The sequence below is a fragment of the Lethenteron reissneri genome, chromosome 3, assembly GCF_015708825.2.
Source record: "Lethenteron reissneri isolate LAM-NWPU_2019-01 chromosome 3, ASM1570882v1, whole genome shotgun sequence".
Lineage (NCBI taxonomy): Eukaryota > Metazoa > Chordata > Hyperoartia > Petromyzontiformes > Petromyzontidae > Lethenteron > Lethenteron reissneri.
In genome coordinates this window covers 1,542,324-1,557,861 of record NC_083781.1, presented here as the reverse complement: position 1 = coordinate 1,557,861, position 15,538 = coordinate 1,542,324, and the positions used below count along the sequence as shown (strand labels likewise).

General features: G+C 52.3%; 1 protein-coding gene across 1 annotated transcript in view; it reads left to right on the top strand.

The window, feature by feature from the left end:
- Positions 1–15,538, top strand: part of LOC133347746 (uncharacterized) — a 224,126-nt gene that overhangs the window by 196,844 nt on the left and 11,744 nt on the right. Inside the window, exons 8-11 of the mRNA XM_061560300.1 lie at positions 7,365–7,677; positions 8,229–8,475; positions 9,935–10,129; positions 13,641–13,761. Coding sequence (XP_061416284.1) covers positions 7,365–7,677; positions 8,229–8,475; positions 9,935–10,129; positions 13,641–13,761 — 876 coding nt within the window. The remainder of the gene's footprint in view (positions 1–7,364; positions 7,678–8,228; positions 8,476–9,934; positions 10,130–13,640; positions 13,762–15,538) is intronic.

The following is a 15,538-nucleotide window of genomic DNA, read 5'->3' as shown; positions in this document are numbered from 1 at the left end:
GCGCATTTTTTTTATTTTATTGAGGGGGGCAAATAAATATAAAGCAGTACCAAAAACCATTTTGACTACTTGAATATAAATTTTGATGATCTTTATTTACATTTCAGACCAAAAGAAGTACCAAAAAGCATGTTTCCTACTTGAACATAAATGTTTCTCTTTTATATACATTTCAGACCAAAGTACCAAAAAGCATGTTTCCTACTTGAACATAAATGTTTCTCTTTTATATACATTTCAGACCAAAGTACCAAAAAGCATGTTTCCTACTTGAACATAAAAACGTTAGTTTCATGCTATTATCAATATGGCTGCGGCTACTTTCATGACGTTTGCATTTGTCAGAGAGATGTTTGAGGTCTCTTACCCCCGTCGTTGTCCACAAAACTTCAGTGCCGACACTTTGAAATAAAAGACAGGGAAAACAAAAAAGAGAATTGCTAACATCACATCCAGCCAGCCACCTCCGTTTCTCATAACAAGCGCGGGTGAAGCTTCGTGTGTAGCTTCGTCCTCTGTCACTGGCCTGCTGCTGGATTTGTAAATCGGGTTGGTCCGGTCCGAGATCCTTTATCTTTTTTATTTCTTCCAGCGAAAGCCTTGTGAAAGGGTTTTTTTTGTAAATAAATTACAGAATTTGGATGAACTGCTGCCATTGTTTACACAAAAAATTTGATCAGCCTAGCAAGTGTCAAAGTGGTGTCGCCTTCGCACTCGCAGTAGTGGCCTACAGCGTAAATTTGAATGACAGGTGACGAGAACCAATCAGATTGGATAAAATAACATGTATCCAATTCTGATTGGCCAGGGACGCAACGACTTGCGCCCCGAGGAGAATCTTTAAGAAACCAATTAGAGACCAGCTTCAGGTCACATGCTGTCCGAAAATGTAAAGTCTCACATAGACATCCATTTGTCCGGCGCCCCGCATGAAACACATTGAAAAACATAGAAAATAGTTGACCGATTAAAGCCAGTTTTTATTAAATGCTGATGCTTTTCTTACTACCAGCCGGCACATCGTATGAAAAAAATATTTTATTTATGTATTTTTATATACATTTTGCATATGTATATTTCTTGAATATTGATGGGGGCGGCGCCCCTGCGCCCTCTATTGACGAGCCGCCACTGGGTTGGGGTACGCTTGCCATCATTGTCCTCAACAAGGCAATTCACGAATGTGAATTACATTCTGATTAACCTGCAGTACAGAGAGACAATAGGGTAACGATTTATAGTCATGGTCAACTTTTCAAAATTGTGTGATGTTTCAAAACGTCGGTAATTCCCTTCATAGCTAAGAGTTGGCGACTGTTAAACGGACATGAAGATGTATTTTTTTACTGAATGGGCGCATTTAAAAAAAAAAGATTAAAAATCCGAAAAGGAATTCAACTCACAAAGCTCCAGCCAATCCAGCTTAACTCCAAAGCCTTTACAACTCCCGTTACCGTGTCGCGCGGCGCGGTGGGGGCGCGCTGCGGTGTGCGGACGTGGTACGCTCGCCGAACAAAGGATCCGAGTGTTGTATCCGCGAATTAAAATGGCCTTTGGCATTATTAACATTTGCAGGCAGTCCCCGACTTACGAGCGGCTTCCGTTTTTGGGACCCGTTCGTAAAGTCTAACGGTTCGTAGGTCGGAATTAAGTCGGAACAATAGTTCCAGCATACATGGGACCATGGTGGTGAGATGTTAACTACCTCGCCTGGTATACAGGAGGTCGTGAGTTCAATCCCGACCCAAATGCCTGCTGTATATTTCGAGTTTGCATGTATCTCCCCATGGTGGCATGGATTTTTCTCTGGGTCCTCTGGTTTTTCCCTTTACATTTAGAAACATGCCTTTAGAGTAGTTGGCTGCTATATAATTCGGCGTGATAAGCCACTTTTTTAACCTGTCATTTTGTGGCCAGGTCGCTTCTGAGAAAGAACTACACAGCTCAGTGGGTCTTACCTTGTGAAATAAATATCGTGAGTTAAGATTAAGTACATCTTGCCGAGGATCACTGCACCGAACCAAATAGTTTCGCGGCTCGGGTCGCAGGTGCGAGTTCACGTTTACAAGTCGGAGTGTTCACAAAATACGCGTCTCATGGAAGCCCGTCCCTAAGGGTGGATTTTCGTGAGTCGGGCGTTCGTACTGCGGGGACTGGCCTGCATTTATTTATCTGGCCGTTTATGTATTTCTTTTTTTATTTCGTCAGACCATTGGGTGTGACACATGAGGGTCGGCGATTTCGGACGTCACCCCCCGACCGTGGCTGGGCCTCTAGCGAGAGAGTGCGAGAGAGAGAGAGAGGGCGAGAGAGTGAGCGAGAGGTGGGTGTTTACATAAAGCAAAGTTATAAAAAAAAACTACGAAATGATGAACGAAGCAAAGTGCTGACTACACCGAGCATCTTCTTGTTTCCACTGATCGTAAAAAAAAGAGAGGGAGGGCGAGAGAGAGGGGGGTAGATGTTCGTCGGTGTTGGTTGACTTCTCTGACCGGCACGTAACGCGCGGGGGAGGGGAGGGGGGGTCAAGGGGACTTCTTCTCTGTTGCGCGTCTCTCGGGCCCCCCCCCCGAGCCCCCCCCCCCGAGCCCCCCCCCCCCCCGAGCCCCCCCCCCGAGCCCCCCCCCCCCCCCCCGTGGAGGCACACGGCCACCGCTCGACTGTCGCGCAGCGTCAGCGCCCCGAGCGCTCGCGCGGACGTTCATCTATAATGTGCGCTGGAGATTAACCGAACGTGACCGAATTCATAATTTATTTGGCTTAATTAATTTCTCGCCGAGCGAGAGAGATTCGCGAATTCATCGGCGGAGCGATTGGGACATTCAAAAGCAGCCCCGAACTTAATGTGTGTATTCATTATTTTGTTCAGTAACGTTGTGAATGGGTCGAGCTCGTTGGTTCAGCTCATTGACGCGGCGTAGACTCGGTTCACGGCCCCGGTCGCCTACATTTTTTCAACCGCGCTTCTCAACGTTCGCAGTCATATTGAATCAGGGGGGGGGGGGGGTGGGGGTTCGTTTCAATCCACTATGTTATTTCCTCATTAATCACGCCTCCTTTCACTTGCAAAACCCAGCGAAGGACAGTTTCTATTCAAGATTAATGAATCGTCGTGCGTTCTAGTGAACGTCGCAGACCGGCGTACATTCGTTACGTTCCCGTAGGGGCTTCCAGGCTGGGTCTTGAACTTGTTCTCCATGGCCACCCAACCCTCACCATCCCCCCCTCCATCCCTCCACACGCCCCCCAACCCTCCATGCACCCCCCTCTCCCCTGCTACCAAGGAGCATGCTCGAATCCGCTATGGATTACTCTGACAACCTTAATCCTGCAGTGATCACAGAGTAGCTCTTAAATTACCCGAAGCAGTGACGAGAGGGAGGCTTCATGATTCGCAAACATTGCCGTCTGCCGTCTGATTTATTTTTAAATTGTGGACAATAATAATAATGACGATGAAATCCGATTCACGGCTTGTTGTTGATCTACGGTGGAACAAAGGCTTTGCTAAGCTGCGGGGCTTTGTGTGACCAAATTGCACCACTCCGGTCAGTCGCATGTTGGTGAAGGCTTAGAATGGGGCGGCGGCTTTGAGGCTCACGGTCGGTTCGTATATGGCCAACGTCAGCTGCGGCCAGGCAATCGAACTCAGGCCCGCTGGGTCGGCAGTGCAGCGCCGCTAACTCATCAATGTGCCACTGCTCCACGTGGACACACGAGTGCACACAGCCATTCCTGTTCTCGCGCGTGAGGCCGGTGCGTTCAGAAGCTGAATGCCAATGATCTCCAGGTCTGCTCTCTAGGGCTTCAGGAGAGAAGGAGCTTGTGTAGTGTAGCTGCTGCTCCTCCGTTAGGGAACGCAGGCTGCACTGGGTTACTCTACAGTTCATAGTATGGCTTGCATGGGCACAATCACACTGTGGCTTGTCTTTCATGTATATTTACGTATATCTATGGGTCTCTGTGCATCTCTTTGGGTCTCTGGGTGTCTGAATACATTTTTGAAGTCGTCCATGGTTAGGGTTTCATGGCCACAGTCGCACTCCTGTGCCTTTACTTTCCCATGCATGAGGGAGGTGTGTACATCTGCCTGTTGATGTTCTGATGTGGTTCATGATCCAACCAGCAGCGTCTCTCGAGGAACGTCAAAGCCAGCAGTTGCGGCTATATTTTGGCCACTGCATTGTGGCAATAATAGAGGTTTTTGTTGGGTTAGATCGCGTAAATATAAATGTGTCGTTCACCCACCACCACCCGATACAGACAATTTGTAAGATTTGTCACGCAAAAAAACGTGCCCATTGTTACTCCTTCATTACACCGGTGTGTTAGAGAGTAAACTCGCAAAACTTAAAATTTTAGTACCGTGACGTTTTCGCTGATGATTGCAACCAGCTTTTTCAGGCGATTTGCCAGAGTTGATTTGCCACAACTCTGGCTGACGTCGTCACTAATTGGCACGTTTTGTTTACGCAACAAACCTGACTAGCGTAGCCGTGTCGAGTGGTGGCGGAGTTAACGACACACGATCTTACCCCCATAAACAAACCTTGTCATGGATAATATTGGTCGCTAAAATGCCTTACTACGAGTTAAACTGACATTGTGACGAATATAATGGCACTAAAAAAAACCCACACAAAGCGATAGACTCTGGAAGGCTGCTAATCGCGGCAATTCGTCGGATTGCAAGAGGGCGTAAAACGCCGCCTGCGGCCATTTCCCGCCGTCCCGGTTGCCGGGCACCTGGGGACAACTGCCGCGGTGTTCCGCGTTTACGTGGGCGGCGATGATGGGACATTAAGGAGCGGAAATGCGGAGAGAAGAAGCACATTACGGCGGCGAGTGGGCTACACGGGAGGCTAATGTTCACTTGGAGTCCTCAGGGGGTGAGGAGGCGGGGGGGGAGATAGCCCCCGCACCCCCCCCCCCCCCCGGGGCTGTGTGACAGACAGGTGAAACATGAACAGAGCCCTGCTGGAGCCCGGAGGGTGCTGCGCGGGATGGATGGTGCCACACCACTGCCACTGATTGCCTCAACATGTAAAATTACGAATTTGGTGAAACGGTCACTCCAAATATTCCACTGCGGCCGCGCAGTGCACGTGCGTGCGTACGTGTGAAAAGTTGGCACAGTAGGGGGCACAGGTGGTGCATCGGCCAGTCGTCTCAGTCGAGCCGTGCCACCTGGGTCTGCCCCGTGACCTCTGCCGGCGAGAGTTCGACACTTCACGTGGCCTCAATGTGCACTTAGCCTGGCACAAGCGTCGTGGTGATATCACTGCCACTCAGTGGCGAATGGCGGTTGTTGTGTGAAGAGTAGGTGCTCGCTAACAGCACTTGCCCCAAAAGCCTGTTAAGGCTATACGGGGGATCTTTGTCTTGTGTGAAGAATGCGCTGCCGTAGCCGCAATGCGGCCACCCTGACCATGGAGGAGTCGTCTGCTCGCAGCTCGTTGTTGACGGAGATTTGTTGAGACCTCTCAAACAGCCTCTTCCCACTCGCAAGCGTTCTCTCGATTCACCTCACTGGTCGCGCTTGACACTCGCGGACCCGTCAATATTTTGCCGCTTCCCAGGAGAAGGCCGCCGCAAACAAACGGGGCTGCCACCGTTCGCCATCGGCGGTGCCGCCGAGACAATCGCCCGAACGTTGCCGCCGTCGTGGGCGCGACGTGTGACCGCGCGCCGCCTCTCGCGTTGACAGCCGCTCTCCCGGGGTTGGCTTCGGCTCTGGCGTGCGGCGCTGACGGGGCACCACCGGGGCTCAGTTCTTTTGGAGCCGGTGGTCTGGATAAGGCCGAGGAGATGTTGCGCAAATGCAACGCTCGCGTCCCACCCGTGTATATTTTGTGGTCACATCTGTTTGTTTTTTTCCAACCCAGCGGCAATATTTCTGTTGCGATAGGTTTCCCATCATTCGCAGGCGAGAATCGTTGTCGTCGCCTTTGGGCAAGGGCCCAACGGGTCCCCAGAGTGTATAGGTCACAAGCCCTCTCCATACATGGGGCTCCCAGAGGCATGTGGCAGCAGTGAAACGTTGATAACTGAATTGTACTGATGAGCCCTGATGATGTTGAGTTAGCGGTTCTAAACGACACAATGGCCCCATGCGTTTCAGTTGGTTATTATTCGAGCTGGTGATCTGGATGAGGCTGATGACGCCGGGAACCTTTGCCTATTGACAAATTCACCGTGGGTGAATCTGAATCTGCGCGGAGCCGTCGCAGGGCTTTCAAACTCGGGTGTCACTTTTATTTTCTTTATTTCAAATTCCCGACGAATTCAGCTCCAAAGAAATTATTTTTGAATCAGATTTTCTGTACCGCCTTTTGCAAGAACACCGCACCGGCCAATCCATCCCATCTAAGCCACTGGCCATGCGGTATGGTGCCAAACATCCATGCCTCAAAAATTTGTTTAATATCTGTCTATTCTAGCTATGCAGGTCATTCAAAGTAAATATAACAAACAAAGACATATTTTTCCCAATGCTCTTCAACTTTTAACCGCATCACATCATGAGATGAGGTGGCCATTCAGAACTCTCGCAATAAGCAGTGCATCACGATGCGTTCGATAACGGCTCTCGTGGAAGCAGATTTCACAGAACTGCTTCTGAGATCGTTTCAAACTGACGTTTGTTATGAACACACAATCCCCCTATGGCCCCGCGAGTGGGAAATGTTTCTCGGAGGGCAGTCAAAAAAAAACCAATAACGCTTTCAATCCTCAGGACTCGGAGTGTTGCCAAACGAAGCGACAGCCCAACTTGGACTCGATGGTTTTGCGCGTGGAGCCTTTTGGCGAAAGTGGGCTGAGACGTCAGCTTGCTCGTTGTTTGCGCTCCGTGCTTGCCGTGTGTTTTCACTAAAAGCCAATTGACCCTTTCCCCGTTCCGAGATGCCTGCAAGTTGCAGAGTGGGTCACATCCATCGCTGAATCTCGTAACGCATGCACGCGGTTAGCATAAATTTGATTAAGAAAGGCGTAGCCGCGCCATTGTTTTTAAAGATATTATACTCACCACAGAGAACCGGAGCGACACGACCACACTCCATGATAGTTGGCGCCAAACTGTGCCACATACCCTCTAGCACGGCCTTTTACTTCCGATTTTATTTGGAATCGATTCCGGTCCGATGACGTAAATGTATACAATCGGAACGCAAATGGGAAGAAAAACGAATAACGTACGTGCACGTACATATATGCGAACTTCTTCCGGGCCTCCCCCAGGTCGACTCAGCCTTAAATGAGTACGTGTACGTACACGTACGTCATCGGAAGGGGAAATGGTTAAGAGCCGAACTTCCATTCTGACCGTCGTGTATTCTCATGACGCCTCCTCTCCCCGGGCCCAGGCCTCCGCCGGAGGAGATGACGCAGCAGATGCGCGACCTGCAGTTCAGCTCGCCGGCGGGGGGATGTGGACCAGTGGCGTCGACCGTGGCACCGGCAGCGAGCAGCGGCGGCGGTGGCCCGTTAAACCTGGCGCCGCAGGCGTCGCGGCGTTCCGACGGCGCCTCCCCGAGCGCCGCCAAGCGCTTGTACCGCAACCTCTCGGACAAGCTGCGCGGCGCCGGCGGCAGCGGCTCGGACGAGGCGTGCGCGGTGCACACGCGGTCCGAGCGGGAGCGCGAGAGGGACCGGCAGCAGCGCAAGTCGGCGTCGCTGGTGAGCGGAGCGGCGAGGACGGAGGCGCTGGCGCCGCCGGGAGGGTGGGGGAGGGGGGGGCGTCCGCTGCTGCTGCGGCGGCGCACAGATCCCGCTGGAACTACGGACGCGCGCTGCGCCGCACAAACCACTGCGCCTCCCGAGTTCGATTGCCACTCGGGCCCCGTGCCGGTGACGATTTTCCACACTTGTCCTGGGCCTCGCTTATGTTGACTGAGCCTCGAATGAATACCCGATGAAATGTGTACAAACATTAACACTGGGGAGACTAAGGCGGCCTGGGCATGTTGCTGGCCACCGGCCGGTGGCCCTCGTGTGCCGTGCCACGGCCTTCATAGGTGCTGCCCGTTAGCAGCACTTGCCCCTACAGCCTGGGTAGGCTATATGGGGGATCTTTGTGTTCTGGACTTCTGTGCCATGCCCGGCTTCATAGTTGGTACCCACTAACAGCACTTGCCCAAAAAGTTACATTACGAATATTCGGGAGATCTGTGCCTTCGCCTTCACGTGACCCTTTGACCCCCGTCCCCCCCCGCGGCGTGCGCCGCTAGCCGAACCTGCAGTGCGGCGAGGCGCTGCTGGCGGCCGTGGAGCAGCAGGACATGGAGGGCGTGCGCCTGCTGCTCGACCGCTTCTCTCCCGACGAGCTGGACCTGAACACGCCCAACAGCGAGGGCCTCGTTCCGCTCGACATCGCCAGCATGACCAACAACGTGCCCATGGCGCGCATGCTGCTGCGTGCCGGCGCCCGCGAGAGCCCGCACTGTGAGGCCCCCAGCGCGACGCCGCGTCGGCAACGTGCGCACGCACACACGCGCCGCTCGCACGCACCACTAGCACGCACGCGCAGAGCCGTGGCCCCGAACCGAACTCTTAGCTTGAGACATCAGTCTAACACGCAGTCCCACCGTTATGCAAATTCTTACTCTGCCCATAATCATAACTAAACAAAAAACTATAAACCAAACTAGGTTGTCATTTTTATTTTACTACATTGTGCCCAGAATATTTATTTATACTGGAGGATGTCCAGTAGGGCCTGGTCTGAACATTACAATAACAAACAACACAAAAAACACGATAGGAGTGCCAAGTATAGGGACTGTTATACAAATCACTGAAAATAATATTAAAAGATAACTAAACTATATTTTATATTTTACCAGGAAAGGCCCACTGAGCTATAGAGCTCTATTTCAGAAGCGACCTGACCACAAATGATAGCTCAATCAAGTGGCTTATCACGTGGAAATGTATAGCAGCCAAACGCTGTAAATCCAAGTTTATTCTAAAATGAGCATGGAGAAAAACTGGAGGACCCGGAGAAATATCCGCGTGACTGCGGGGAGAGAGACACCGCAAACTTCTAATATAGAGCAGGTATCAGGGTCAGGATCAAACACCACGACCTTCTGTATGCCAGGCGAGGTAGTTAACATCTCGCCCACCTTACTTGAGGCATCAGCCCCAACACGTGCTTTCACCGTTATCCCAAATCTCACTCTGCCCATAACCATAACTCTCACCATAACTCCAACCCAAACTCTGACTCTGAACCCGACCTGTGATTTTGACTCCTCCCTTCCAACACCCATAATGCATCGACATATTGAGAAACTTTTTTGCTCATCCAGCTGCCGCTCACCCTGAGAGGTTTTTGTCGCCCGAGTGCAGACAGACGGACCGACGCGCTCACGCGTCCATCCGTCTGCGCCGACAATTATCGTGCGGAATTCCCTAAGGGCTGTTTCTGAGCAGAAGCAACCGGGTAGCTACGGCGGTATTGATGATGAGCTCTGTTGCAACCTTTGACCTCGGTTTAAAAAAAAAAAAACACCACTTAAATTGTTCACTCCGCCGAAGGTTAGAAGGTTAAAAACATTCTATTCTTTAACATGTTCTTGTCGAGAGTTGGGAATAGTTTTGGAAATTAAAGGAGAATCGGACAACTGTGTGTGGAGGCGTGGAGTCTTCGGGTGGGAGGGAGGGAGGGGGAAACACCATTCGTAAACTTTCAAGTTTCTTTCGTAACAAGTACGAGTCACGTGTTATAACTCTGAATAGGCAAATCGTAGAGATCTCTAATTGGTGACTCTGCGCCCCAATGTCCCATTGCCGCTGGCCACTAGGGAGACGAAAGGCAGCCCGGGGGCCACGGTGCAGGGCCAGCCACCCCCTTCGTGGCTGCGCTCGGTAACAGCGCTCGCTCCCGACGGCCCGCTCACGGCTACGTGCGCGTGTCTGTGTGCGTGTGCAGTCGTGAGCCTGGAGAGCCGGGCGCAGCACCTGAGCGCGCTGGCGCGCGAGGCGGAGCAACGCGTCGGGGAGCTGGCGGCGCAGCTCATCAACGAGCCGGCCGGCTGCGACGCGTGCGAGCGCCAGCGCCAGCTCGCCGCCTGGGAGTGGCGCCACCGCCTCTACAAGCGCATGCAGACCGGCTTCGAACACGCGCGTCAGTATGCCTCCCCGCGCCGCGATGGGTCGCGCGGGGGACGGGGGGCGGGGGGCAGGACGGGGAACTCGTCCCGCTATGGGGGCGCGTCGCATTCGCGTCCGCGTGGCGATGCGGGAGAGCGTCCGCGTGGCGATGTGGGAGAGCGTCCGAGGTGGCGTCTCCTCTGGCTTGTGCCATCAGTGCGGAGCAGCAGCCAACCGAGCGCGCCGGAGGTTTTGTCGCGGGTGACGCGTGCTGAGCTATCGCCCTGATGCGTTACCGTGGCGATCCACCCGTGCTGAGCTATCGCCCTGATGCGTTACCGTGGCGATCCACCCGTGCTGAGCTATCGCCCTGATACGTTACCGTGGCGATACACCCGTGCTGCGCTATCACCCTGATGCGTTACCGTGGCGATCCACCCGTGTTGAGCTATCGCCCTGATGCGTTACCGTGGCGATCCACCCGTGCTGGGCTATCGCCCTGATGCGTTACCGTGGCGATCCACCCGTGCTGGGCTATCGCCCTGATGCGCTATGGCTTTGGGAATCTGCATTGAAGCTGCCATCTGTTGGCTGGGGACTATAGATTCAGCCACTTGGATGATTCCGTGAAGCTGCGACGCACTGGTTCGTCTACTTCATTACAAACTCCAGCCACCACACTTTGATTCCACACCCTGGCCAACATCAGTGACGGAGTGGTATTTGAACCGGTGCTGGGCCTTCCGTTATTCAACAAATCCATACGAACTGCCAGCGTGCTCACGTACGGTCACAAACCCCGATGGCCGGAATGACGTGGATTGGCCTTCATCTAGCAGCGGATTCACAAATGACTGCAAATATTGAGTTAATATCGTTTTCGTCATTGTTGTAATAGCGATTTTTAAGTTAGCAGCGGTAGAATTTCACACTAGAACGGGCACCCTGCTGCATTCTCGGATCGGGCCTGTGGTTCTGCGTCGTTCATGAGCGGCTGACATTCCTTGCTATTGAAAACTCAAACCACTCTCCGTGTTTTGAGGCAGCGTGGCCTTTAAAAGGTTTGTTTTTTTTCTCCAACAAAAATAACTTTGGAGGGCAACCGGCGTATCCTGCAGGCTCTCCGTTGCGCGCGCTCCAGCTCACAGCGTCTTCTCGCGCCAAACATTGCCCAGCGCCCATCATCATCCGCTTGGCTGCTCCTGAGCCAACGGTGGAGATTCCACGCTCCCCTGGGGGACGGTTCGTCTGCGCCACAACGGCTTCCCCCAAGCAGTGGCGTTTAACGTGAACAGGATTTTACGTCATTGTGTGTGTGTGTGTGTTCTTTTTTTTTAAGTCAAAAGTGACCGGCTTGCATCTGGCGATGATGCAGAGCTCGGTAGTTCGAACCTTGACCCCGGCGCCATCAAAGATTCTGGCAGTTTGTGGTCGTGATGCAGCAGCCTGGAACCTTAAATTGAGTTTTTTGCTAAAAGACGAGATGGCGGTCGGTATTGAAGCAAACGCGACAAGTGGAAGAAGAATTGTGGTTCTGGGGTATTTATCGTAGATATCTGGACAGACTAGGAATGTGAATGCAAGTGGAACTTTGTGTGGCAATGTACGTGATGCCGGGGGGTGGTGTGAGAGAGAAGTCGTCAATAGACTCTGGCCGCGATTATTGCCCTGCATTTGTGGCCGTTTTTCGTAGAAATTGGGGATTATAACAGCGATTGTTTCAGGCAGTTTCCACCAAAACAATTATCTCATGTACATTCAAACACATGTCGCTGGGGATTATGGGCCAGTGCAGCTACTAGCTTGGCTGTGATGTAAAAACTATTAATAATAGATATATTTTTTACCAGGTAAGGCCAACTAAACTATATAGCTCTTTTTCAGAAGCGACCTGGCCACAAATGGTAGCTCAACAAAGTGGTGTATCACGTGGAAATATTATAAAAACCAAATACTCTAAACGCATATTGATCCTAAACGTGGAGTGTAAACCCGTAGGAGCTGAAGAGAAATCCTCACGATCATGGGGAGAACATGTGAACTTCAAATATACAGGCATCAGGGTTCAGATTGAACCCACGACCACCTGTATACCAGGTGAGGCACTTAACATCACGCCTCCACCGCACGAATTGTCTCCACCCCCTCATGTGATTGGCTGATGGTTAATGTGCGGAAGAAGTGTCATCGACGTTACCGGCTGAATATAAATTGCGGATAAGAGTCTGGTTTTGTGCCTAAGTTGGTAAACGGTAGGATGTCCCAGCATGGTGGATGTGACTCGTAGTTGTATTCAGTTTGCACAGCGTTTTTATCGGTGGACTGCATAGACCACTAAAGAAGAGGAAGGATGTTGACTTTGTGACACTAAAAGTTCGGTATATATACGGCTGACTTATGATCCGGGTGACGTTACGAGCGAGAGAGCTGAAGTTTAACAGAGAAACTGGAAAAAATATCCTTCACGCCCCCTTTACATGATGAAGACGGCGAGAATTTGAGGGCGGCGGGATAGGGAAAGCAACTTGAGAGGTTTGCGAAGGAACTCAACGGCAGAGCGTTGTGAACGTAGTCGTGCAAAAGCAGGGCCAAGGAGCGCAGCTTGAAGGGGTGACAGGGGGGAGCAAACCAAGGTGGGCATTGGAGAGGTCGCCCCAGAGGTCAGCGACCGCTTGAAACCCCGACGGTCCATGTGGCAGGAGCAGCGGCGAGGTTTGGTGGCGCCACGGCGGCGAGATGTTAGCTCCCTCGCCTTGTGTGCAGGAGGGCGTGGGTTCGATCCCGACCATATCGCCTGTTTAGAATCAACATCACCACGTGCTCAGAGTGTTTAGCTGCTCTAAATTTCAGAGGTGGGACAAAGTCATTGTTATGCAAGTCCAAGTCGAGTCTGAAGTCATCAAATTCATGACTCGAGTCTGACTCGAGTCCAAGTCACATGACTCGAGTCCACACCTCAGAGGTGGGACAAAGTCATTGTTATGCAAGTCCAAGTCGAGTCTGAAGTCATCAAATTCATGACTCGAGTCTGACTCGAGTCCAAGTCACATGACTCGAGTCCACACCTCTGCTAAATTTCCACGTGATGATAAGCCACTTCGTTTGAGCTATCATTTGTGGTAGCCCAGACCGCTTCTAAAAAAAGAGATGTAGCATCAGTGGGCCTTACCTGGTGAAATAAAAAAAGTTGGGTTTATGATCTGGGGCGGTGACTCGGCCCAACAGTTCACCGCTCATTGCAGAAGGCCACTGTTCAGGGGATTCAACTCCCGACATGCGGTGACGTTTAATTCCCTGAGTGCCGACGTCATGGGTCCAAATTTGGCCAATTTTTATAACCACCCGCAAATTACTCTGTTGCAAAACGCACAGCAATCATGGCCCACTCACCTCCCCCCACCCCACCTACAGACCCTCGTGAGAAAAGTGGCAGGGGGCTCGGCCAGGCTTTGCTGGGCAAACAAGCGCCATAATAAATACATACAAATAACAACAACAAATTGAGTGACCGCAATCTCGCAATGTTGTGATGGCCGTGCGTGCAGGAACCCCAGACGCCCCCACGCACGTGCAGCTGTGCGTGACGGGGAGCCACACACTGGCCGTCTCGTTCCAGGAGCCGCTGCTCATCAACGCTGCCATCGTCACCAAGTACAAAGGTGAGCGGTGGTGGTGACAGTGGTGGTGGCGGTAGTGGCGGTAGTGACGGTGGTGGTGGTGGTGGCTGCAGTACTGGTGGCGGTAACGGTGATGGTGGGGGTGGTGGTGACGGTGGTGGTGGCGGTGATGGTGGTGGCGGCGGCTGCGGTGGTGGTGGCGGCGGCTGCGGTGGTGGGGGTGGCGGTAACTGTGATGGTGGGGGTGGTGGTGGTGGCGGTGGTGTTGGTGGCGGTGATGGTGGTGGCGGTGGCTGCGGTGGTGGTGGTAACGGTGATGGTGGGGGTGGTGGTGGCGATGGTGGCTTTGGTCGTGGCGGTAGCGGTAGTGGTAGTTGTAGCACCATTGCGAGAGCGCAGGCTCCTCAAGCACGGTCCCAAGAGCGGCGCTTCGCAACCGGCGTGGCGGAGATCCAGCTGGTGTCCCCCGTGATGTTTTCATAAAATGAGAGTGGAGGATAGAACCTCGCCGTTTACCAGCTGGGACAGACGGAACTCTCCTCCTCCTCCGCGCCGTTTAGCGGCCGATCCAGCCCCACCACCCCCCCACCTACCACCTCCCGCCCTCCCCCTCTTCTCCACATCGGTCGTGGCGCCGTACGGCAGACGGCCGTTAGCCACCGCCGCTGGCCCTCGCAGCTGCCTCGGTCGCGCGGGTGCAGCGGGGATGTTTTGGTTCTCTGTGTCGTGAAGATCGAGAAAGCTCGAGGGTGAGTGCTGTGTGAACACCGCCGGCTGAGAAGCACCGGGTTAGAAGATCACACGCCGTGCGTGCGTGCGCACTCGTTTTGGCGGAGTTGACCCTGCAGGGGCCTGCCGCACCTCAAATATTGGAAGAAGTAGCCAATATAGCTCAGTGGGCCTTGCCTGGTAATATACAAAAAAACATCGTTTTTAGTTGAGTGTGCCGGCATCAGGATTCGCGTTTGCAATGATACCGCAAATGACTCGATTGGGATTGTACACGGAGCAGCGCTCATCGTCCCCTTTCTGGCAGAACAATGCCCCAGGTCACCCTTGCAAATGCGTTCTCTCCGAGCTAAACAAAGTCAGCTTGAAACTCAAAGGCCCCAGGTCTTCTCTTCGCCGTCCATTCCCAATTTGAGACAACGACAAGGAAGAATGTTGGAAACTTCCTTCATTTGGAGCAAGAAACAAAATAGCCCCAATAAAACTACCGGGGCTTTTAGATTATATCATAAACAATTGTCCCTAGCTTCCAGGCACTGCACAGCTGCTGGAAATTATAGCCTAACGAAGTCTCATCGCTCTCCTGAACATTTGTTCTCATTGATTTTTTTCTCTCGTTTTTGTCAAACCCATTTAGAATCGCACGAGCTGCAAACACGCACACGCACGCTTTGTTTGCACCGGTTTTTATCCACATGTTACCTCTAGCGACCCACACGTTGCTGCGGACGCGGTCACGTGAAACCCACTCGTGCATTGGCGGGCAACGTCGATCGCTTGCTGGAATTGAATTGGGAGTGGCAGTGATAAAGAGATAAAGAGACGTGTCTTGAGATGGTGATGGGTTTGGAGAGTCCTTCGTCCGGCAGTTGAGGGATCATGTCAGATGGTGATAAGAGGCAGGGGTGAAGGAGGTGCCTCATGGCATGCCCCTCCGTTTCCAATCAACATAATCATCATGAATATCGTATCCATTGTAATGATTGACATCATCGTATGCATCCCAACTATAAATACAAAAAATTCATGACAATCGACATTAAAACTATTCATCGTCACCCTCATGTATTCACCTCATTGTGGTCACCATCACCAAC